The sequence below is a fragment of the Papio anubis genome, chromosome 14 (genome assembly GCF_008728515.1).
Source record: "Papio anubis isolate 15944 chromosome 14, Panubis1.0, whole genome shotgun sequence".
NCBI classification, from domain to species: Eukaryota; Metazoa; Chordata; class Mammalia; order Primates; family Cercopithecidae; genus Papio; species Papio anubis.
The window spans coordinates 68,660,389-68,686,664 of NC_044989.1; the positions used below are offsets into that span (position 1 = coordinate 68,660,389).

At 41.0% G+C, this 26,276-nt stretch overlaps 1 protein-coding gene across 4 annotated transcripts; it reads right to left on the minus strand.

The window, feature by feature from the left end:
* Positions 1-438: 438 nt before the first annotated feature.
* CNRIP1 (cannabinoid receptor interacting protein 1) lies at positions 439-24,252 on the minus strand. 4 transcript variants are annotated; one of them, XM_009184342.4, is made up of 4 exons: positions 23,861-24,252; positions 23,311-23,555; positions 21,244-21,394; positions 439-1,455 (listed from the first exon to the last, which is right to left on the minus strand). In XM_009184342.4, the coding sequence occupies exons 2-4, from the start codon at positions 23,487-23,489 to the stop codon at positions 1,291-1,293; spliced, it is 495 nt and encodes a 164-aa protein (XP_009182606.1). In that variant the 5' UTR covers positions 23,490-23,555; positions 23,861-24,252; the 3' UTR covers positions 439-1,290. The 4 variants fall into 4 exon arrangements, with proteins under 4 accessions (XP_009182606.1, XP_003908798.1, XP_031511098.1 ...); XM_003908749.5 differs by having other exon boundaries at positions 23,782-24,252; XM_031655238.1 differs by having other exon boundaries at positions 23,311-24,252.
* Positions 24,253-26,276: the final 2,024 nt, after the last annotated feature.

Sequence of the window (26,276 nt, forward strand, 5' to 3'; positions counted from 1 at the left end):
TTTCAAGAGGAAGTTTCTTTACTTCTTATGGAATTTATCCTTAAACTGTATGGTAAATGGGCTTTGTGCAAGGTGCTGGAAGTAGGCAAGGAGGCCTCAACCATGATGTAAACACACTATTATAGCACCATTGCTCTCCTGCTACTGAACCACATAGCTCACCAACTGGGGAGGGGTCACCACAGAAAGAGTAGTGGAGCGAGAGAGGGACAAGCATTTTTTGATTGCCCACCAAGCACCTGGGCCTGTGCTAGCCCTGTTAAATTTGGCTGGAGCAATCCTGCTAAAAGGTCAGACTTGATTCATGAATAGGTGTGCTAATTCTACTCCAGATACATTCCCTCATCCTGTAGCATAGAGGCCTGAATGAAGCTGGCCTAGAGCAGGGATCCCCCTGCTAGATAGCTATTGCCCAAATTAAGAATGCAAATCAGGGCATGATTTTCAATGCCTTTATTAAGAAATATCAAAAGTTGATTACAGGTCCATATGCAGTTTTACAAAGTTCAAGTGAAGAAGAATGTAGGGATGCCATCAATGTGCATGTCTGAAGACTGTGGAAGCTTGTCAAAGGGGTAACCCTACAACTCCTGTCACTTTAACAATGGTCCACGGCAATGCTTTTCCCCCATTTCTACTAGGCTAGGCCATTGCACAATACCTTAAGTTACTTACAAGAGTTTTAATACATTATAAATACGTACATAATTGTCCTTCTGGTTTGTTATCATCCTTCCCTGAAAGAGTAGAGCTGTTGATAGGAAGCACAACATTGGAGCCCCATTCGCTGCTGTTTGTGTTACATTTTCACAAAGCCTGCTTTGAAAGCTGACAAACACTGCAAGTTACATGTTACCGTATTACACATGGGAGGACCCATACACATGGTTATTTTTAAATTTAACATTGAACAAAAAAAAGGAGGAATCACTTTACTTGGAAACAAAACTCCATAGTCAGTCAGTGGAACAGTCAAGAGCAGGACAAGCCTGCCAGGGCCACTGAACTCCGGTCACGAGTGGTCAATAGTATGACCGAGAACAACTGGATGCAGGAACATCAGCACAAAATACAGACGGAAGTATTATCGGGGGTGGTACATCACCATCTTGAATGTGAGGGATATTGTATCAGAGGGGAATTACACTTTCAAAATAATCAGGGCTAGTAGGTCATCGGGACCAGATGGGGAACAGCAGTGGTGCGGCGTGCCTTGTTTAAGGCTTGCGCTGGTTTATCTAAAAGTGGGTTTCTGAAAAGATTGTCCAGCAGCATCAGAAAGAGCCACTTTCAGAGGAAGGACTCCTTGTTCACCCACATCAGACTGCGTGTCTCGTTGGGCTTGCATTCGTACTCAATGACGGAGAAGGGGCTTCCCCACTGGCAGTGATCCCGCTTGTGGTAATTGTAGAACTTGACTTGCCACACCGTCTCGAAGGTCCCGATGTCTGTGAACTGAGGGAAGAGAAACATGCCCGATAAAAACCTCATTCTGCCACGAGCAATAGAAGAGAGCTAACATTACTGTCATTGCTCCTGGATAATCAAGCAGACCCGGTCCAGATTCTCTTGGTCTGCAAGGCTCGGAAGCCTTTCGTTTAGTGGTCTAGCTCCCTCCTTTGTGATGGGAGATATTTTCCTAAAAAGCTGTCTGTACACCATTCTTCTCTATAAAATCTGATTTCCATTGCTTGTGTGCCACTTGCTATCATATTGCTTTTAAGAAAAATAACTCCAAAGTTTATCTTGTTTTTCAAGTTTAATTTTTTGAAAACTTAGAATTTTAAAGCTTACTCTAAAATGGCCCCTGCTGGCCAGGTGCAGTGGTTCACGCCTGTAACCCCAGGCTGAGGCAGGATGCTAGCCTGAAGCCAGGGGTTCCAGAATAGCCTGAACAACAAAGCAAGATTCTGTCTCTAAAACCAACCCCCATATTCACCCCCCAAATGGTCCCTGCTACAGAAGGGGAATGGCAAAGGGAAAAGGAGGAATAAGGTTTACTGGCTTTTCTCAAAATACAATGGTACAAAACAACCTATGTGCAATACATCTACATAAGATATAATTTCCACCATTAGTTTTAATTCCAAAGAAAAATATTTCATTGGAAGTGTTTGTTAAAGGCTCTATTTTAACTACTAAACATTGAGTACTTATAAGTCAGGAGTCCATGCCTACATCTTGGGCTTATACATTATCCAAAACCATATTTGAGTATCTACTATGCATGTATAAAAATTTGTATAGGGCAGGATTGTTGCTCTTAAGAAGTTTGCATTCTACTTCCAGAAGGCAGGCCCTGTAAATCACTGCACAGAACTCTCCTGAGGTATAAAGCACACATCTCTTGCCACTGAGAAGAGTACATGGAATACCCTGGAGGCCACTGGGCAGATGCTCAAGTGGCCTGTGGGGTAGCCTGACCCTGCTACTGCCTTCTGGAGCTATTTAGGGGATCTGGCATTAAACCACATGATGCCTGTCGTTATTTTCTCCTCTGACCCTCCCCTGTCATGGGAGGGGACAGGGACTGACTTGGCAGTATTCTTAGACTTGTCATGAGCCAGAAGACGTGGACAGAGGAAGGCAGTGAGCATTAGGAGTCTTATGCTTCTTGCTGATACAGGAGGAGGGTGATCAGGTGCTTCCCGGATAGCTTTCCAAGATGCTCTCAAAAGTATATCTTGCACCATTGCCTCATCCTGCTAATTTGATCCCAAAACAAGATCTAGGCTTTCCTTTGGGAAATTTGCTTGATTTGAAATAGTGGATGATATACCTAGAGTCCACAGACCTCCCAGGTATGAAAGTGAATTATCTCTTTTTAGAGAGTTGTGGCTTAAAGACCTATATAAGCATACAGCAGCTTTATTCACAATAGCCCCAGGTTGGAATTGACCCAAATGTTTATTCACCTGTTGATAGGCAAGTTTTGGTATATTTATAAAATGACCTTTTGCTGAACAATACAGGAAGACATGCTAATTCAAGGAGCAACAGGGGTGGATTTCAAAGACATGCTGAGCAAAAGAATCTAGGCCCCCAAAACACATACTGTATGAGTCCATCTACATAGTGACCGAATGCAATCTACACTGACAGGAAACATCTGTGGTTATCTAGGGCCTGGGGTGAGAAGGGGAATTGATGCAAATGTACAAGAGGGAACTTTTTAGGGGTGATGGAAGCATTCTACATCTTGATTGGGGTGGTGGTTACATGGCTGTACATATATGTTGGTCAAAACTCATTGAACTGTATGCTTAAGATGAGTCAATTACATGTAAACTATACCTCAAAGTTAAGAAAAATAGAAATATCCATTTTTAGTGAGCTATAAGAAAACAGGTATTCTAAATGCTGCTAATGGGAATTGAATTAGCCTTTTGGAAGGATCATTTGTATGAAGCTAAAGGTGTGAGTACATTCAGGCCCAGCAATTCCATTTATAATTTATCTTAAGAACATCACAAAGTTTAGAGTAGTAAACAATGCAACACTAAAGGTCCATCTTTAAGGCACTATTTGTGGCATATCTATATAATGGAATACCATGTAGTACTTTTAAATGTAAAGTATTTAATATAGTTTTTATCTTATATTGTTACGTGAACTAAGCAGAGTACCATGAAGAACATGAAGTATTAATTCAATTAAAATTATACTTGGCTGGGTATGGCACCTCACACCTGTAATTCCAGTACTTTGGAAGGCCAAGATGAGAGGATCGCTTGAGACCAGGAGTTTGAGACTAGCCTGGGCAATATAGTGAGACCCTGTCTCTACAAAAAATGTTTGAAAATTAGCTGGGTTTGGTGGCACACCCTGTGAGACTGAGATAGGAGGGTTGCTTGAGCCCAGGAGTTTGAGGCTGCAGTGAGTTATAATCATGCTACTGCATTCCAGCCCGGACGATAGAGAAAGACCCTGTTTCAAAAAAAAAAAAAATTGTGTATATATATATTTAATATTAGAAATTCTGATAGACTGTTTTATTTTTTCCCGTGTTCTTTTTAAATTATTATTATTTTGAGATGGAGTCTAGCTCTGTCGCCTAGGGTTGGAGTGCAGGGGTGTGATCTCGGCTCACTGCAACCTCTGCTGTCCAGGTTCAAGCAATTCTCCTGCCTCAGCCTCCCGAGTAGCTGGGATTACAGGCACATGCCACTATGCCTGGCTAATTTCTGTATTTTTAATTTTTATTTTATTTTATTTTGAGACAGAGTTTTGTTCTCGTTGCCCAGTCTGAAGTGCAGTGGCGCGATTTCGGCTCACTGCAACCTCCGCCTTCCGGTTTCAAGCAATTCTCCTGCCTCAGCCTCCTGAGTAGCTGGGATTACAGGTGCCCACCACCACACCTGGCTAATTTTTTTTTTTTGTATTTTTAGTGGAGACAGGGTTTCACCATGTTGGCCAGACTGGTCTCGAACTCCTGACCTCATGATCCACCAGCCTCGGCCTTCCAAAGTGCTGGGATTACAGGCGTGAACCACCGCACCCAGCTGATTTTCTTCTATGTTCTTATTTGTATTTTCAAAATTTAATGATTACCAGAAAAAAAAATTAAACCAAAACTGTATTTCCCAAAAGTATTACCAAATAGTCATTATCCTTACCATAAAGTACTATATGCATTATTAGTAAGTACTACTGAGAACATTGGAATAAAAAATTGGAACAGTTCATCCAAAAAAAAAAAAAAAAATGGCTGGGTGCAGTGGCTCATGCCTGTAATCCCAGCACTTTGGGAGGCCAACATGGGAGTGCCACTTGAACCCAGGAGTTTAAGACCAGCTTAGACAACATGGTGAAACCTTGTCTCTACAAAAACTTAAAAACATTAGCTGGGCATGGGAGTGTGTGTCTGTAGTCCCAGATACTCAGGAGGCTGAAGTGAAAGGATCACTTGAGCCCAGAAGGCAGAGGTTTCAGTGAGCTGAGATCGTGCCACTGCATTTCAGCCTAGGCAACAGGGCAAGACCCTGTCTTTAAAAAAAAAGGAAAAAAATGACTAACACCTGCAAAAACATTCAAATGTAATTAATTAAATATAAACTTTTAAAGATACACTATTCCTCTAATAACTTGGTGACAATTTCTGAACACCAGAAACAATCTAAGCATCCAACATTAGGAAAATATGAAAATGGCAGCATATCCATATGATAAATTTACAGAGCCATTAAAAAGGAGTTTAGGGTTGTCGATGCTTCAAGGAAATGTTTAGAAAAATGTTAAAAGATGAATTGGTTTATATACATTATGAGCTCACATATGTAAAATAAGATACATAGAAAAAATGAAAAATATAACCTTCTAAGAAATCGAATTTTTCTATCTTCACTCAGATTTTTAAATTATACTTTACGTTCTAGGGTACATGTGTACAACATGCAGGTTTGTTACATATGTATACATGTGCCATGTTGGTGTGCTGCACCCATTAACTCATCATTTACATTAGGTATATCTCCTAATGCCATCCCTCCCACCTTCCCCCACCCCACGACAGGCCCTGGTGTGTGATGTTCCCCTTCCTGTGTCCAGGTGTTCTCATTGTTCATTTCCCACCTATGAGTGAGAATATACGGTGTTTGGTTTTCTGTTCTTGCGATAGTTTGCGAGAATGATGGTTTCCAGCTGCATCCATGTCCCTACAAAGAACATGAACTCATCCTTTTTAATGGCTGCATAGTATTCCATGGTGTATATGTGCCACATTTTCTTAATCCAGTCTGTCATTGATGGACATTTGGGTTGATTCCAAGTCTTTGCTATTGTGAACAGTGCCGCAATAAACATGTGTCCATGTGTCTTTATAGCAGCATGATTTATAATCCTTTGGGTATATACCCAGTAATGGGATGGCTGGGTCAAATGGTATTTCTAGTTCTAGATCCTTGAGGAATCGCCACACTGTCTTCCACAATGGTTGAAGTAGTTTACAGTCCCACCAATAGTGTAAAAGTGTTCCTATTTCTCCACATCCTCTCCAGCACCTGTTGTTTCCTGGCTTTTTAATGACTGCCATTCTAACTGGTGTGAGATGGTTTCTCATTGTGGTTTTGATTTGCATTTCTCTGATGGCTAGTGATGATGAGCATTTTTTCATGTGTCTGTTGGCTGCATAAATGTCTTCTTTCGAGAAATGTCTGTTAATATCCTTTGCCCACTTTTTGATGGGGTTTTTTTTTCTTGTAAATTTGTTCACTCAGATTTTTTCTACAATAAATGTTACTTTTAAAATCAGAAAATTTTTAAATAGTGAAATGGATTTATCATCTTACAAAAATATATACAGCCTGCAAGCCCAAGGGATATTAAAAATTCTATTAAAAATATGTGCATTCTAATGAAATTATGACTGTTCACAATAGGTTAGTGGTGGTATGTATAAATCAAAATCTCATTTTATACCTCACCAAGACTTTTAGAGGATTTAGTATTGATTATTTTTGACCAGCACAAGGCATTGCACACTTTAAGTGCAACTGAATTTTACAATTAACATTTGAATTCTAAATTATAAAAATATTTTGTAATAAAATATACACTGAAATAAACTTTATACTAAAAATATTTTATAATACTTTTCAAACACCAGCTAATTTTTTGAAGGAAGCAGCTTAAAATCATGCTAGGTGAGAGAAACAATGCTGAGATTTTTATTTTTCGAAATAAAAGTCAGTTATAAAAATGAAAAGCCCACCAAGCTGATTACAACCACAGACAAGAAAAACGTAAGGCTTATGTCTGAAAAAATTTTTAGAAGTCTCAATCTAAGAATTCTCAGTAACAAGGAAGACCAAAGTTAAAATCTGCTGATGGCAACAGTCACAGCTAAAGATATATTTAAGTGTTCGTATTAATATTTCAAATTTGGTTTATTAATGCTGGACCTAAGGTCACACTGAAGTAAATGTAAGTGCTAGTAACTATGTATATGTCTTCCTCTCCCCCATGCCTTAGCTGTTTACACTTCCCATTAGCCCTCTTCCTATTCTTTCTTTTGGAGTTCTATTTCCTGGGCCTCTTACTACCTAGCTCAGAATTTCTTCTTGTCTGGGTAGGAACAGATGGGGTCTTGAAAGCTGACATTCTTCTTAAAGAACAGGAACAACTCCACAGGCTCTTCACTCCCTCCCAGCCCATCTGTGCCTTCTAAGGAATATCTACCCAGGCAGGCTCCTGGGTGGTACAATTTATGCATAGGTATAATTCTGTCTATTTGTATAGCAGTCTATTTTATGTGATACTTTCACATACATCATTCCACTTTAATATTGTGCCTGGTTTTGTTATCTCCATTTTATGGATGAAGAAACTAAGATTCAGAGAGGGTAAATGACTTGCCCTCAGTCTAGACTCCAAAGCCAGGCAATGATAGGAGCCAGACAAGAACCTAGGTCTCCTAATTCCTAGGTAGGAGCTATTTATCACTGTACAAAACTGCTGATATAAATCGTTATAGTGGACAGTTTTTTTTCCCTCTCTGGATGAGAAATTACATGGATTGTCATAGGTAGAATGCTTTAGGGCATTGCTGTGGACTGAATGTTTATGCCCTCCTCCAACCCCAATTCATATGGTGAAGCCTAAATCCTAACTGTAAATGGTATTTGGAGGTAGGGCCTTTGGGAAGTACGGGGGTCATGAGGGTGGAGCCCACATGAATGGGTTCAGTGGCCTCATAAGGGACATGAGAAAGATGATCTCTCTCTCTCTCTGCCATGTGAGGATACATCAAGAAAGTGCCTATGGATGAAAAAGAGGGTCCTCACCAGATTATTGCCTTGATTTTTGGACTTCCCAGCTTCCAGAACTCTGAGAAATAGATGTGTGTTGTTTCAGCCATCCAATCTGTGGTATTTTGTTTTAGCAGCCCCAGCGGAGACAGACACTCTACCTGGACATTTTGTTTGCCATAGTATTCTTACGAGTTGCAAGCCTGGGTCCACTTTTTACTTCACAACTAATGTGGAAGATAACACATCTGATTCCAAGGAGAGGAGACTCATCTGTTGTCCTCAGTAACAAATGAGGAATCTAAAGAGCTTGTTTTAAACAATTTTGGTGGCCTTACAACCCATTGGCATAGAATCTCCAGTGTACTTCTTTCTATTCACCATGCCACCTACTTCTACAGCAGACATGAAATTAATCAAGATCACTTAGAAATCCATTGACTTGGGAGGACAGAACAATCTTAAAAGAAACATGATGTTACTTTATTAGTAAACAAATTCAGTATAAATATGCATCTGTGACTTTTAGTGTGGTGTGACCTATCAATTTCCACTGAATTTCAAGCCTTTCTATTCCTGTATTGTTTGAGGTTTTATTAGTAAATGTTTCCCATTTCTCTTCACTAAACAGGACTAAAAGTTCTAGGTCTTATAAAGTACATTTATCTTTATAAGAAACTGTTAAACTTTTCCTAAGTGATTGTGCCCATTTTATTTTCTCACCAGCAATGAGAATTTCAATTGCTCTATATCCTCTCCAACACTTGGCATTGCCAGTCCTTTCAATTTTAGCCAGTCTGGTGACTATATAGTGATAAGACAAAGAAAGGAAATAAAGAGGCTGGGTGCGGTGGCTCATGCCTGCAATCCCAGCATTTTGGGAGGCCAAGGCAGGTGGATCACAAGGTCAGGAGTTCAAGACCAGCCTGGCCGAGATGGTGAAACCCTGTTTCTACTAAAAATACAAAAATTAGCCGGGCGTGGTGGTGGCTGCCTGTAATCCCAGCTACTCGGGAGGCTGAGGCAGAGAATCACTTGAACCTGGGAGATGGAGGTTGCAGTGAGCCAAGATTACGCCACTATACTCCAGCCTGTGCGTCAGAGCAAGACTCTGCCAAAAAAAAAAAAAAAAACAAAAAAACTGGAAGTAAAGAAGATATTAAGGCTGGGTATGGTAGCTCATGCCTGTCATCCTAGCACTTTGGGAGGTCAAGACAGGAGAATCACTTGAGGCCAGGAGTTCAAGACCAGACTGAGCAACGCAGCAATACCATGTCTCTACTAAATATAAAAAAGTTTTGCTGGGTATGGTAGTGCGTGCCTCTGGTCCCAGCTACTTGAGAGGCTGAGGTTGGAGGATCACTTGCCAGAGGTCAAGGCTGCAGTGAGCTAGGATCATGCCACTTCACTGCAGCCTGGGCAGCAGAGACCCAACCTCTACAAAAAAAAAAAAAAAAAAAAAAATTAGCCAGGTATGGGTCATACACAGTGGTAGTCCCAGCTACTCAGCAGGCTGAGGTGGGAGGATCGCTTGAGTCTGGGAAGTCAAGGCTGCAGTGAGCTGTGATCTTGCTGCTGCACTCCAGCCTGGGTAACAGTGAGATAACAGCCTGGTAATAGTGAGATCCTATCTAAAATAAAATAAAATAAATAGGAAAAAAAAAAAAAAAGAATATCAGGATACTATTTATCTCTAACTGTGTGATCCTAAACATAACTTGGTGGGCCTGAGTTTTCAATGAAAAGTGTATTCCACTACCTAATCTCTAAGGCCACTTTTAGCTCTAACATGGTATAAAGATTACAAACGGCGGCCGGGTGCAGTGGCTCATGCCTGTAATGCCAGCACTTTGGGAGGCCGAGGTGGGAGGATCACGAGGTCAGGAGATCGAGACTATCCTGACTAACACGGTGAAACCCCATTTCTATTAAAAATACGAAAAAAATTAGCCGGGCTTGGTGGTGGGCGCCTGTAGTCCCAGCTACTTAGGGAGGCTGAGGCAGGAGAGTGGCGTGAACCTGGGAAGCGGAACTTGCAGTGAGCTAAGATTGAGCCACTGCACTCCAGCCTGGGTGACAGAGCAAGACTCTGTCTCAAAAAAAAAAAAAAAAAAAGATTACAAACTGCTGGGCATGGTGGCTCATGCCTGTAATCCCAGCACTTTGGAAGGCCAAGGTGGGCGGATCACCTGAGGTCAGGAATTTGAGACCAGACTGGCCAACATGGTGAAACCTCGTCTCTACTACAAATACAAAACTTAGTTGGGCGTGGTGGCAGGTGCCTGTAATCCCAGCTACTCAGGAGGCTGAGGCAGGAGAATCGCTTGAACCTGGGAAGTGGAGGTTGCAGAGAGCCGAGATTGCACTATTGCACAATAGCCTGGGCGACAGAGCAAGACTCCATCTCAAAAAAATAAATAAATAAATAAATAAATAAATAAATAAATAAAACTTACCCTTAAGGGTGTTATGCTGGTTATTTTTTGAAGAAAGTCAAATTCTCAAATACTGTCATTTACGATCACACCAAACAAAAGAGAAAGCCATTCAAGTCCCTGTAGAATTCCTTTTTGGTTGGGCGCAGAGGGGAAGGTTAGGAATGTGTCCCAGCATCTTAGATGATTTACATGATTTTAAAAAGTGAAATAAGATTCATAAATTTGAGCCGGGCACGGTGGCTCACGCCTGTAATCCCAGCACTTTGGGAGGCCGAGGCAGGCGGATCATGAGGTCAGGAGATGGAGACCACAGTGAAACCCCGTCTCTACTAAAAATACAAAAAATTAGCCGGGCGCAGTGGTGGGCACCTGTAGTCCCAGTTACTCAGGAGGCTGAGACAGGAGAATGGCGTGAACCCGGGAGGCGGAGCTTGCAGTGAGCCGAGATGGTGCTACTGCACTCCAGCCTAGGTGATAGAGCGAGACTCCGTCTCAAAAAAAAAAAAAAAAGGATTCATAAATTTGGGCAAATTTTTAAAGTGGCAGTAATCCTTACATTTTGATTCAGCTGATTTTCAGGTCCCCTTCACATAAACATATTTTACAGCTGCAATTATTTAACATTATATGTTACACAATTGTATATATTGTCTAACTAGTTACAATTTTGTCACAATGTTATACAATTGTATATATTGTCTAACTACATATTCATTGTTACCATTTTGTCACAATTATACAATTGTATATATTGTCTACATATTGTTACAATTTTGTCACAATGTTATATAATTATATATATTGTCTAACTACACATTCATTGTTACAATTTTGTCACAGTGTTATACAATTGTATATGTTGTCTAACTACACATTCATTGTTACGATTTTGTCTCAGTGTTATACAATTGTATATGTTGTCTACACATTCATTGTTACAATTTTGTCACAGTGTTATACAATTGTATATGTTGTCTAACTACACATTCATTGTTACAATTTTGTCCTTGTTTGTTGAGGCAGGATCACTCTGTGGCCCAGGCTGGAATACAGTGGTTTGATCACAGCTCACTGCAGCCTTGAATGCCTGGGCTAGAGTAACCCTCCCACCTCAGTCTCTGGAGAAGCTGAGACTACAGGAAGATGTCATCACGCCTGGCTAATTTTTTTTTCTTTTTTTTTTTGTAGAAATAGCATTTTGCTATATTGCTCAGGCTAGTCTTGAACTCCTGGCCACATACAATCCTCTTGCCTTATCCTCCCAAAGTGGTGTAATTACAGGTGTGAGTCACCGTGCCTGACCTAATTGTTCCAGTTTTAATGATGACATAGGACTCTATCATGATGTATCATGACAATTAGACTACTCCCCAGATATTAGATATGTCAGTTGCCCTCTAGCAAAAAGTGCTTTAATAAATAATTTTTATATATATGTCTACTTTAATAGGAGTGGAATTATTTGGTCAAAAGAAATGAATCTTTATTGCTCTTCCCATATATGGCCATTTTGGTCCTTTTAAAGTGTACAACCCGTTTTACAATGTTGACAGCAAAGGTGGCATTGTTTAGAAAAATGATACCATTGGGCCAGGCATGGTGGCTCGCCCCTGTAATCCCAGCACTTTGGGAGGCTGAGGCTGGAGGATTGCTTGAGCCCAGCAGTTTGAGATGAGCCTGGGCAACATAGAGAGACTCCATTTCTACAAAAATTTAAAAAATTGGCTTGGCCTGATGGCATGTGGCTGTAGTCCCAGCTATTCAGGAGGCTGAGAGGCAGGAAGGTCTCTCGAGCCCAGGAGTTTGAGGTTACAGTGATCTGTGATCATGCCACTGCACTCTAGCCTGGGTTACAGAGTGAGATTCTGTCTCTTATTTAAAAAAAAAAAAAAAAAGATGTCATTGGGAATTACTTTTAAAAAATAGATTTCCTAGTTTACTTTTCACTACCAATTACAAGAATGCACATTTCTACATTTTAGTTTCTTCTTCTGGAAAATGTTTTGTCAATATTTCTGTTGAAGATTGGTGTTTTTAAAATATCACAGACTCTTCAAGAAGTGTCATATTTCTCAGTATTGTTTTATTTTCACTTTACACTGTGTAGAGACATAATTATTTTTCTTTATGATTTCTATTTAAAAATCAAGTGTTAATTTTTCTAGTCAATTTTGATTGTTCCATTATTTTAGATTTTATAATTTAACTTTCCCACTTTAACCTTAATTTATATATTTATGCCTATATATCATTTTACAAAGAATTTAAGATGGTGTTCAGCATTTTACATAAAATGAAAAAATACATATGATAGTCTGAAATATAAGCATATTAAACATAATGCTTGATTTGAGCTTAGATTTGATGCTAGGCTGTCTGGTTACTGGTGCAAAAATTTAAAAAACACATATGGTCTATTATCAGTGATTTTAAAGTTTTTTTTTTTGTTTTATTTTGTTTTGAAACGGGGTCTTGCTCTGTTGCCCAGGCTGGAGTGCAGTGGCCGGATCTCAACTCACTGCAAGCTCCGCCTCCCGAGTTCACGCCATTCTCCTGCCTCAGCCTCCCGAGTAGCTGGGACTACAGGCGCCCGCCACCTCGCCCGGCTAGTTTTTTTGTATTTTTAGTAGAGACTGGGTTTCACCGTGTTAGCCATGATGGTCTCCATCTCCTGACCTCGTGATCCGCCCGTCTCGGCCTCCCAAAGTGCTGGGATTACAGGCGGGAGCCACCGCGCCTGGCCGATTTTGAAGTTTTTGCAGAACTTTTTTCTACCCAATAAGGCAGCACATGACCAGATGAACAAGAGAGATGCCTGCCCTCTCCCCACCCCTTCCAGTGAGCACTGAAATATCTCAGGTGGACCCAGACTTCAGAAAACAGTCTGAAAAAGAATGAGTTAAAACATCTCAGCCGGGCGCGGTGGCTCAAGCCTGTAATCCCAGCACTTTGGGAGGCCGAGATGGGCGGATCACGAGGTCAGGAGATCGAGACCATCCTGGCTAACACGGTGAAACCCCGTCTCTACTAAAAATACAAAAAACTAGCCGGGCGCGGTGGCGGGCGCCTGTAGTCCCAGCTACTCGGGAGGCTGAGGCCGGAGAATGGCGTGAACCCGGGAGGCGGAGCTTGCAGTGAGCTGAGATCCCGCCACTGCACTCCAGCCTGGGCAACAGAGCGAGACTCCGTCTCAAAAAAAAAAAAAAAAAAAAAAAAAAAAAAAAAAAAAAATCTCATTAGAAGGGAGAGAAATATTCTGTTTCCCAGAAGAAAAAAAAGTTAAAAAGCTTTTCTAGCTCTAATTTGTAACAAAACAAAACAACAATGAAAACACTCCCCATGGAACAGTTAGGGCATTTAGCTATGAGCTGTTTTTACACACAGCTGTTTCTCAGAGCAAACTTTCGTAACTTTTGGAAGCCCAACGTCAGTGTGCAACTCAGTTAAAGTGCTTCTAAACTTGTTTAAGGGTGTGGTTTTTGATGGATTAACTGGTTTATCAGTAGCATCTAATATTTCTAGAGGTCTGAAAATACATTTTGAAATTCTGTAGAAATGGATGTTTTCCTCAGAAAAACATAATAGTCACTCAATAAAACCCCCAAAAGGCAAAAGTCATGGGCTAAATTGACAGCAAGACATTCTTTCTAAGTATCTTTACTTTCGGTCCTGACTTTTATGGGAAATTTCTGTCAGACTTTCAAGTAACAGTTAAGTCCTACGGTATGTAAACTGTTTCAGAACATAAGCAAAAAAAAAAATATTCCTAATTCACTTTGCAAAACTATTAACCCTAATACCAAAATTTAAGACTGCAAAGGCCTTCTAATTGTTCTTTGCTTTTCTGTCTCCCCTTCTAATCTAAGCACTGGCCACTAGAGTGTTTTTAAGGTGCCTATCTTATCACATTACCATGAAGGGGTACTACACAACCCCTTGAAAGCCTGGCAGGAGAAAATGACAGCCCTATCTGTTGGAAGTGGCGGAAGACAGCATCAGGACTGGCAGAGAAGCTGGAAATAACCTAGAAAATCCTGGTAGAAAGATCTGCAGAAGGAATAGAACCTCAAATCTGACTATAAAGTCTGCTGTAATTCCTAGCTAACTGCGTATGAAGGATAGTGGGAGAGGGACACCCTACAGGGGCCACTGAAAAAGCAGACAAACCAGCAAAGAGTCAATCCTTAAAAGACAAAGTTGTGCTAAGATTAATAGTTGCTATGTATGTATGTATGTATGTATTTTCAGTGCATTCCCTAACCTCAGAAGTAGGTGTCAGAGTAAAGAATTTTGGATTGGCTGGGCATAGTGGCTCACTCCTGTAATCTCAGCACTTTGGGAGGCTGAGGCAGGTGGATCACTTGAGGTCAGGAGTTCAAGACCAGCCTGGCCAACATGGTGAAACCCCGTCTCTACTAAAAATATAAAAATTAGCCGAGCGTGATGGCGTGCACCTGTAGTCCGAGCTACTCTGGCGGCTGAGGCAGGAGAATCGCTTGAACCCTGGAGGTGGAGGTTGCAGTGAGCCGAGATCATGTTACTGCACTCCATCCTGGGTGACAAAAGTGAAACTTCGTCTCAAACAAAACAGTTTTGGATTGACAGAGCAGCTGGAGAAATAGGGGAACTGCAGGGTGGGTATGTTAAAAAAAATCTCAGTATAAGCTGTCCAGTTCCTTGGCTAACTGCTAAGCTCCATGGGCACAAAAGGAGACCAGGCTAAAAAGGCAGCAACGGGAAGTTGTAAAAACTGAGCAAAGAGATCAGCTGCTGCAAACTGCTGGAAGACAGAATTTGAAGTTTGAGTACAGGAATGTTTACTGCCAGCTAGAATACAAAAAACCAGTAATACCCAGAAGAATAAAGCAGAAACTAGAGTTGGTAATAAACTATCCACAAGGTTAAGTTTGTAGCCAAAAATTACCAGACATGTAATGAAACATAAAAGTGTGACCCATATTCAAGAAAAAAAAGTCAGGCTATAGTAATTTACTCTAACTAGAGACAGGTGTTGGATTTATTAAGTATTTCAAACCAGCAATTACAAATGTGCTCAGATAAATTAAGGAAAACATGGTCTCAATTAGCCAACATAAGGAATCTTGAGAAACTGAAACTACAAAAAAGACAAATGAAAAGAGCCAAAAAATATAATGGAATTTAGAAGATAAGCACAAGACTAGAAATAGAAGAATCAGTGAACTTAAGGATACATCAGTGGAAATGATCTAATCTGAAAATCCATTTAAAAAAGAAAGAAAATTGAACATGTCCTCAAAGACTTATGGGACAATATCAAGCTTTTCAACGTATGTTTAGTTGGGGTCCTACAAAGAAAGGAGAGAATGAAGTATTTAAAAAGTGTTTAACAAAACAATGGTTAATAATGCTCCAATTTTGGTGAAAACATTAACCTCTAGATTCAAGAAATTCAATGATCCCCAATGGGGAGAAAAACCACTTAAGTGCATCAAAACCAAACTACTGACAAGCAGAACTCTATGAAGGGATCATTTTACTGTATATGTATTATACTTAAGTTAAAATATTTCAAAACAAACAAGGAAAGGGAATAAATATAGGATTAGAAAACAATGAAGTAGAAAAACAGAGTGAAGCATGTGAAAAAAAAAAAAAGCTAGGATTTTGAAAAGGCCAATAAAACTGAAATCTCTAGCTAGACTAATCAGAGGGAAAGAAAATAAAAATTTTGAATATCAAGAATGAAAGAGTAGACAGGGTGCGGCAGCTCTCGCCTGTAATCTGAGCCCTTTGGGAGGGCAAGGCAGGAGGATCACCTGAGGTCTGGAGTTCGAGACCAGCCCGGCCAACATGGCAAAACCCCATCTCTACTAAAAATACAAAAAATTAGCCGGGCATGGTGGTGCACACCTGTAATCCCAGCTACTTAGGAGGCTGAGGCATGAGAACCGCTTGAATCTGGGAGGCAGAGGTTGCAGTAAGCCGAGATTGCCGCCACTGCACTCTAGCCTGGGAGGCAGGGCGAGACTCTATCTCCAGAAAAAGAAAAAAGAATGAAAGAGTAAAAGAGTAGACATTATTAAAGATCCTAAGACATTAAAGAATGGCGGAGATTATAAATAACTTTATGGCAATAAAGTTGACAATTTAATTGAAATAAATGACTTCAAAGACTAATTACAAAAACTCAGGAAATAAAATCTGAATAGCCCAATATCTATCAAGAAAATTGGATTTGTAATAAAAAATATTCAAATAAAGTATAATCTGAGCCTTCATTGGTGAATTCTATCTGACATTAAGAAAAATACCAATTCTATATAAACTCTTCCAGAAAGTAGAAGAGTGAACACTTTCCAAATCATTTTATGTAGCCAGCATTACTCTGACAGCCAAAACGAGACAAAGGCATTATAAGAAAAGAAACCCATAAACCAATATCCCCCCAGGAACATAGATGGCAAAAATCCTTAACAAAATATTAATGAATCAAATCCAGCTATACATACCAAGAATAAACCATGACCAGTGGTATTTAACCTGGGAATTTGAGGTTATTTTAACATTGAAAAAGCAATGTAATCTACCATAAATAGAATAAAATGCCTTATGATCATTTAAAAAGATACAGAAAAACTATTTGAAAACATGTTATAATACACTCATGATTTAAAAAAAAAAAAAACTCAGTAAACCAGGAATAGAAGAGAACTTCCTCAACCTGATAAAAAGATTTACAATAAAGAACCTTACAGCTACTCTACTTTGTGTTGAAAAACAGAATGCTTTCTCCCTCAGACTGAGGGACAAGAATGTCCACTCTCACCATTTCTATTTAGCAGCAAACTGCTAAGGTCCTAGCCATTGCAATCAGGCCATAAATAAAAGGAATACAGACTGGAAAGAAAAGAGAAACTATTTACAGATGACATGATAGCATATTTTAAAAATCCTAAGGATCTTCCAAAAACAGCTATGAGGATTAGTAAGTGAGATTAGCTAAGTCTCAGGATCCAACACCAATATACAAAAAATCTATTTTATTTCCATATACCAGCAAAGATTCCACTTACAAAATTCAAAAATATGAAATAATGAATTTTACAAAATATGTATCAAGTCTGTAGAGGAAATACTGTAATATATTGTGGAGAAAATTAAAGATGACCTAAGAGATATTTCATGTTCATGGTATAGAAAACTCTATATTAAGATGTCAAATATCTTTAAGTTGACCTATAGATATAATGGAAACTCTATATCCCAATTTTTTGGAGGAACTGACAAGCTCCATTCTAAAATTTATGTAAAACACAAAGGACCTAGAATAACCAAAATAACTTTGAATAAACAAAGCTGGAAGGTTTATGCTACCTGTTTTAAGGACTACAATATAGATCAAACAAGATTGTTTTGGGTCTTCTATGTCTTTTGCATTTCCAAATTTAAAAAACTGACATACATTGAGTATGTAAAGCAACTAGAATTCTCATACACTGCTGGTGGATATATGAAATGGTACAACCGTCTGGCTATTTCTTACACAGATAAACACATACTTACCATGTGATTTAGCAACTGTCCTCTTAGATACTTACTCAAGAGAAATGAAAATGTGTTCACACTGAGACTTACACTCAAATGTTCACAGCAGCTTTACTCATAATAGCAAAAGCTGAAAACAACCCAGATGTCCATTTATTGGTAAAGGGAGAAATTATGGTATATCCACACAATATAATGTACTACCCAGCAATAAAGTGAACCAACTACTGATACATGCAACATAGGTGAATCTCAACATTATACTAAGTGAAAGAAATCAAACAGCACTGTTCTATTTACATGAAATTCTTAAATAGTTAAAACTAATATTGAGACAGCAAGCTCAGGATAGGCTAGGTTGGGGAGGAATTAACTGCAAATAATTTTCAGGGTAACAGAAGTGTTCTGTATCTTTACTGGGGTGGTGATTCTATAGTAGCATCTACTTGTCAAAACCTATGTAACTGTAAAGTTGGTGCATTTTATGTTAATCATATTTCAAAGTTAATTTCAAAAACTTCAATGAATCTCTATTAGTCATTAGGATAAATCCAGTAGCAAGAAGGTTCTATAACATCTAACCCCTACATACCTCTCGGGCTTTATCTTGTACCGTCTCTGCCTCACTCCATGCCAGCCATGTTGGGCTTCTCATCCATTAGAACACATATGCTACCTCCAGCTCTTGACTTTTGCAACTACTCTTTCCTCAAATGCTCTTTCTTTCCCCAACTCTTATTCATCCTTGATTTTTTCCTCAAGAAAACCATCCCCCAAATCTTGGACTAGGATAAGACCCTTGGTATATACTCTAACAGCACTACTTTTTCACTATACTTTTCATATTGGCAATTATTTGCCTTATTACTGATAATCATGTATAAAGTGTGTTTCCATCCTCTAGATCAGAAGCTCTATGAAACCCGGGTTATCTATTTTGTTCACCAGTCTTCTGAGTCCCTGATATACAGGAAATCCTCAAATCTTTGCTGATAAAGCAAGCAAATTTTAAAAATCTAAAAATTCTAAATAAAAGAGCCTATATAATTTAACAATATATTAACAATACATGTTTAAGTAGGGCTTATTGTAAGAAATAAAGTTTAGTATTTGGAAGTGTATTTCTTTATGTAATTCATCAAATATATCAAATAAGATAAATTATCTCCAACTACTGCTAGTAGCAGTAGTTGACTGCTACTAACAGTGAACATTATTCTAGAAACATTAGACAATGCAATACAAATAGTAAGTGAACATGTCAAGATTTCAAATTAACAGTAAGTAAAAATTAAAGTATTTCAATCAGATTAAAAATATGTAAAAATGACAAATTATAACTAGTGCAGAGAGAAATGGATACTTGAATACAGATGATAGGAGTGTAAATTGCCTAGCTTTTCTAGAGGTCAGTGAGGCAGTCTTATAAAATGCCTTAACATGCACATTTCTTCTAGGAATCAAGAAATCATTAGATAATTGTACAGTACTGAGTGATTTTAATGTGGCTTTCTTTATAATACTGAAAAATAGAAATCATCAGCAATAAGTGGCTGAGGATAATTTGATACATTCATAAAATGCAATACCCATACAGACTTTAAAATGACATTCCATATATATATGGGCATATATTTGACATTGACAGATGTATCCAAGTAGAAAAAAAGTATATATATGGAATGACACTCAAATATACATATTTAGTGACAGGGTGTTACTCTTGTCACCCAGGCTGGAGTGCAGTGGTAGGATGATAGCTCACTGCAGCCTCAACCTCCTGGATTCAAGTGAGTCTCCTGCCTCAGCCTCCCAAGTTGCTGGCACTACAGGTGTAGTATCACCACACCCAGTTAATTAAAAAAAAATTTTTTTAGACTCAGGGTCCCATTATGTTGCCCAGGCTCACACATATATATTCAAAGACATAGAAACAACTTTCTAAGAACATTTATTGGCATGGTTTTTTTTTTTTTCTTTTTCTTTGAGACGGAGTCTCGCTCTGTCGCCCAGGCTGGATTGCAGTAGCGCGATCTTGGCTCACTGCAAGCTCCGCCTCCCGGGTTCACGCCATTCTCCTGTCTCAGCCTCCTGAGTAACTGGGACTACAGGCGCCCGCCACCCGCGCCCGGCTAATTTTTTGTATTTTTAGTAGAGACGGGGTTTCACCGTGGTCTCGATCTCCTGACCTTGTGATCCGCCCGCCTCGGCCTCCCAAAGTGCTGGGATTACAGGCGTGAGCCACCGCGCCCAGCCTAATTGACATGTTAACAATATTTCTCCCTTGCAGGAATTATACATTTCCCTCATTTTTGTACTTTTCTCTGTTGAAAGTTGATAGAACAACAGAGCACTGTCTAAAAATAGTTCAAACATCGGATGCAAAGGGATGAGCTGCTAGGTTATTTCCTTAGGTGACTGTTGTGGTTTTTAAAAGTATACTGGGGACTGTGAACACTTTAAGGTTCTAAAGGTTAGATAGGTGTTTCTCGAAGTGCATTCCCACACCATCCTCTTCAGGATCTGGTATGCTAAGAGTTTCTTTGTTCCCACCCTAGCTGTATTGAGCTAAGATCAATGGAGAGGGAACCTAGGACTGGAATTTTAAACAAATTCCCAAGGAGATTCTTATGCAGAGTGATATTCGAGAACCCCTGTGATGCTGCCTATAAAGCTACAGGGCAGACAGTTGAAAGTTGCTCTTGCAGAGGGAAAAGGCTGCCCAGTTTGCAAGCAGCAGTTTAGGTGAACCTTCCTTTCCCTGTGCTTTGGCAAGCTTGCTTCATCACCTATTTATGATGTTTGCACATATAGTTAAATCTGTATCTTGACTCTATCCTTTCTACCCGTTTGTTTTATCTTACTTGGGGCCATATTACCAGGGTATATCATTTTATTATATATGATATCTGATAGGATTATCATGTGGCTATCACAAGGATATCACATAGGATTATCAGATATCATATATAATAGGTATATTATTATAATATAGGTATATATATTATATAGGTGTATATATAATAGGTGTATATTATATATAATAGGTGTATATTATATATAATAGGTGTATTATATTATATATTACATATAAGAGGTGTGTTATTTCCCATGACACTTTTTTTTGGCTCCTCCATTTAGCTTTAAGTAGCAAAGTGTCATTCAAATCAACTTTCTCATAACCAGAAAATTGTGGCCTAACTGGAATCAGAAACTTTTCACAGCCAATTATCTAAACCAGTTCTAATGTAGACAATAACTGGGAAAATGGCAGTGTAGGTACTGTCTCTTCCAGAACCATCTGCTTCTACTTATGGTGTCTTTTCAGCAGCTATAGGGTCAGTCTGTCATGCAAAAGAGCATTAATTAAGCAGTTCTCTCTCCAGCAGATATTTGAAGGAAATTCACAACTCAATTTCCACAGTAATTGGCTCCCAATACACCTTTTCTTAGAGAGAGATAGTGACCATTTTCTTTTCTGTGATTTCCATTTTCCATGGCACCATACTCCTACACCCCCAAGCGGGCCTTACCGGCATGGTGATCTGGATGGGTTGCCGTTCTCCACTCTTGGTTGGGGTCACACCTTCTGTGTCATATGTACCCGTATAAACAACTCTGTCCCCATCAGGCTCTTTTGACTTCAGTTCCAGTGGGACAAGCACACCACCAATGGAAATATTCCTGCAATAGACTTGAGTTGACCACATATGGTTGAAATTAGCCTATGCACCCTGTCCTGTTCTGGACCAAAACTCTAGGCAGGAAACTTACAGGGTTTAGCTAAGGGGACATTGTGGTGTGGGAGAAAGTTCTGAAAGTTCAGGAGGCACTGCTTCTCCTCTTTAGTTTGGAATTAAAAACCAACCTATATCACCAGCCCCAGACATTAGGATTCAGTTGGCCTGAGATGAAGTTTGTACACTGTTAAATTTATTTTAAGGTTATCTAGGTGATCTTAATATGCAGGTACGATTGAGAATACTGAACTCGTCCTCTAATATATATTTTTTTCTCCTGTTCCAACAACCAGGGGTCCTATGATTTGGAGTACCTCAAGCCTTCTACACCACCAGAAATTCTCACTGGCATCATTCCTTTGTGTTAGGATAATGGTTCTCAAAGCTAAGTCCCTGGACCAGCAGTATCAGCATCACTTGCAGACCTTAGAAAACAAATTCTTAGGCCCTACCATAGACTAAACTAGCAACTCTGGGGAGAGCGCCAGCATCTGTGTTTTAACAAGCCCTTCAGGTGATTCTGATGTGTACTCAGGTTTGAGAACCACTGGGTTAGAGTTGAAAAATCCTTGATAACATTCAAATGTAACCAGAAAAAATAGTTTTGTTCCTAACAAATTAACTTTTAGATTAGTTTGAACACTAGAGGAATACTCTGGAAAAAAATGGAATATAGAACAGATAACTCCGGGGATAAGGTTGGCAAGAAAGAAGGGAAAGGAGAAGCCTGGATTATATCCAGGTGCACAACACCGGGAAATGTGAGAATAAAGGGTGCATGGAGCTGTGGGGGATGCTGACAAATAGATGGACCAGGAGTACCAGAAACCATCCAGATTTGGTTCTAGGTCCTTGCACCTTGGAAGACTAATACAAGTTTATTGAATTAAAACGTAAGCTATAAGTAGTGTCTGATGAATTCAAAGTCCTTCCACCCCTCAATAATGCCCACCATGTAGTAGATACAATAAATGCTGGCTTATTTTCTCTCTGCAGACTAGACTTTTTGGTAGACAGAAGAGAGAGGTAAAGGGCTCCACCTGCAGTTCTTCCCGGTAGGCTACTGCATGCTCCCACACACTTTCCCGCCAGAGGTCTACTGGGTGCATCACCCAGTGGTCGCTGGGAGGAGATCATCCCCGCCACGGATAAACCAAAAAAACATCCTCTTGCTGTGAGGATGTTGCTAATCCCAGGCACCATCACCAGGCTGAACAGACAACTCAGGAGAAAAAGAAAAGCTTGCTTACGGCATGGAAAACCGTGAAACTAGGCCAGAGAAGGGGCTGCCGCTCTCTTACTAGTGCCTGCTGCTCCACCCCAGGGTCCTAGCCACGGAATGGCGAAGGGAGTAGGGAGCATCCCTCAGGGAGCCCCAGTAACCATCCCTCCCCTGCCTTTCCACCTCATTCCTCCTTTCTCCCTCCTTCAGCCTTGCGGGCAGATCCGGTGGGCCGCCTGGACGGCGCAGGGGGGCTGGGATTGCGGTGGGTGAACCCTGCGGATGTCTCCCATCTGCTCCACCCCGACCGCCTGCGGTTCCGCGCCCAAGGCTGGACAGAAGGCAGGAGAAATTTTTAAGAAACAGACAAGCAAAAACCCTGGCTTCTTGTCGCTGATTTTAAAGAACTCATTGAGGTCACCGCGATAGGTGGAGGGAAGCGAGAATGGAGGACCACAAGCCGAAAGGAAGGAAGGGGACGAAGGCGGACAGGGAGTGACCTCTTCCCCCAACCCCCGGGCCCGCTGGGCGCGGAGCGAGGCCAGAGGTCCCTGAGAGGCTCGGGCTGTCCCGGGGGCCTCGGTCCTCCGTCTGTACCCCATGGGGGACCCTGCCGCCACCAGGTGCCCCGCACTCACTCGACCTGCAGCGTGCTGGGCTTAATCTTCACCTCAACCTTGTAGGAGGAGCCGGTGAGCAGCTTGATGGTGCGGTTCTGGCCGAAGCGCTGCCCGTCCACCTTGTAAAACACCGGGCCGTCATTGGGCTGGATGCGCAGCGCGATGGAGAGGCGCACGAGGCCCGGCAGGTCCCCCATGTCTGGGCGAGGGTCTGGCGCGGCGGCTCCGGGGGGCGGAGGACAGCGCGGGCTGCGGCCGAGTGGCTGGAGCGCGAGGGGCGGAGAGGAAGCGCGGGGAGGGTGAGGGAGGTGGTGGAGCTGAGGCTGCCGCTAGGAATCCGCGCCGTCCCCGCTGTCCGCCCAGGCTTTTGAGGAGCAACTCCTTAGGCTGTGGCCCCCCTCCCCACTTGGCGAGGAAGTGGGCCCAAGAGACTGCTCCAAGGCCGCGCGATTCCCCATCCCCCGCTCCCGTGCGGCGCCCTCCGCGCACCCGAGGGCTCGCTTCGGCCCGCAGGCCGCCGCGTAGATCCGCGCAGCTGGGGGCGAGGGAGTTGATCTTGTTTACGCACCACAATCCCCTTCAGCTGGGGAAGCGGTCATTTAGGCTCCTCCTAGAACAGCCCCGGGCGGAAGGAGGAGAGGCTTGGGAGGCACTGGGAAGGCGCTGGGGTTAAGCGACCACTATGGCAAGGAGCGAGACCCCCGGAATCTGGATACCGCCTCGGCCCACTACGTGAGGTGGACACTGCTGCTAGCGGATCCGGCGCCAGCTAGGCGGGAGGAGGCTGAAGGGGGAAAGGGAGACGGGAAGGGGGACAGGAAATCGCTAGCTGGTGATTTAAATTTCAGGAAATACGAGTCTTTCCAAAGCTTAGGGGAAATGGCCGAGGAAAGGCGCAATTCCACGTGATGTAGCCACACTGGATTAGGAATGGATGCAAGAGAAAGAAAATAACCATATTGAAGGAGCTACATCTTCTTGTGGGTGTGCATTTCCATTACATGTATGCTCGTCTCAAAAATGACATACATAAATATGTGCAATGAATTACATATATTTACACAGATTTTGAAGGGTGAGCTGTTAACCCTGTAAAAGGCAACTGGCATGAGCCTAAGGCATTCTGGTGACAAAATGGTGGGAGGGGTCAAAGGATTATTGGCAGGGCGCCCTATGCGACACCGCAGAGTTTAGATTTTCATATTAAGCGTGATTAGACAGTTTTTGTTGCAGAGGTCGGTTGACAGCTGACTTTTGGAAGCGAGGAGAGACTCAAGGTATGAGGACTGTGCTGGGAATGGCTTCTCGGAGCAGAGAGAGCACCTGCTTCAGCACCACCCAAGTGGATAGTACCAGAGCCGGGGAGCACACCTGGGAAATGAAGTGGGCTAGTGAGAACAAATGGGTAGGAATGGGTTTGCTCGGCAGTTTTTGTTTACCTAAGTTAGACTGCTTTTTTAAAAAATAAGAAGCTATATGTATTATATATATGTAATATGGGTGTTTATTGCAACATTGGTTGCAAAAATAAAAATAAAACCTAAATCAAATGCTAACCAATAAATAAATGACTGAATAAATTCTTATACACCCATACTATAGAACGTCACACAACTATCAAAATAATGAAATATAGGTTGCATTGGCAAACACATATGCAAAAACTGTTAATGATAAAAGTGGGGTGGCTAGGAAACAGCCTGAGAGCGAGCATTTTGTCTGTTCCTGTTTCCCCAGCATGCCCAGAACAGTGCCTGACACATAGTAGGTGCTCCAGAAATAGTTGCCGAATTGACTTATGGTTGTCGTCTTAATCATGTCCATATGTAAATTCTTTCATATCTTTAAAATTAATTAGATCCTTGTGATTTACCTGGAATGATGAAAAGAAATCTAATTGCAAGTAGCATCTCTAGTGTTTTAGAACAATGAACATTTTAAAAGAATATAAATGTATATGTTTTTATTAGCACTTTTAAAAGAATGAGAGGGTTACACAGTAAGCTTAATATTGGTTATTCTGGTGTATAAGTAGTGGAAAGCGGGTATCTTTTTGGGGTCATTTAAAAGCCTTTTTGGAAATTTTGCCTTTTTTCCTCAACATTTTGTTTAGTAACCCCACAATCTCAAGCCAACTTCCACCTGTGTATCAAAAAGAGCAGTGGACTTGGAGGATGATGGCTCCATTTTAAAACCTGGTTCTAAGGCCGGCATGGTGGATCATGCCTGGAATCCCAGAACTTTGGGAGGCCAAGGCGGGCGGATCATTTGAGGCCAGGAGTTCAAGACCAGCCTGGCCAAAATGGCGAAGCCTGTCTCTACTAAAAATACAAAAAGTTAGCCAGGCGTGCTGGCACATGCCTGTAGTCCGAGCTACTTGGGAGACTGAGGCATAAGAAGCGCTTGAGCCTGGGAGGCAGAGCTTGCAGTGAGCCAAGATCATGCCACTGCACTCCAGCCTAGGTGACAAAGCGAGACTCTGTCTCAAAAACAAAACAAAACAAAACAAACCAGAAAAACAGAAAATCCCTGGTTCTAGCCTGGCTGGGTAGTGCACTCTTGTAGTCCCCACTACTTGGGAGGCTAAGGTGGAAAGATCACTTAAGCCCATGAGTTTGAGGCCAGTCTGGGCAACATAGTAAGACTGCCATCTCATAAATAAATAAAATATAAAAATAAAAAAAAACCCTGACTCTGCCACTTCTTAGTTTCTTTATGCAAATAACTTAACATCTTTATGTTTCAATTTTCGTCCTTTGTAAAATGAGGATTAAAATACTTCCTTCTCAACGTTGTGAGAATTAAATGAGGAAATGCTTATAGGATATGAGGATAATGCTGGGCAATATCCATTAGAATAACATTTTCAGGACTATACAATGTAACGTCTTAAAACGAAATTAATAAATGTAAAAGTAATTGGAAAATTTGTCATCACTGATACATATGTGCAAAGAATATGAATATGGAGTCTGATGGACCTG

Excerpts from the sequence above, each read along its gene's own strand:
- CNRIP1 (XM_009184342.4), bottom strand. The coding sequence starts at position 23,489 with ATGGGGGACCTGCCGGGCCTCGTGCGCCTCTCCATCGCGCTGCGCATC. Across the intron at positions 21,395-23,310 it reads CCCAGCACGCTGCAGGTCGA|GAATATTTCCATTGGTGGTG; the intron begins GTGAGTGCGGGG and ends AGTCTATTGCAG. Across the intron at positions 1,456-21,243 it reads CCATCCAGATCACCATGCCG|TTCACAGACATCGGGACCTT; the intron begins GTAAGGCCCGCT and ends CTCTTCCCTCAG.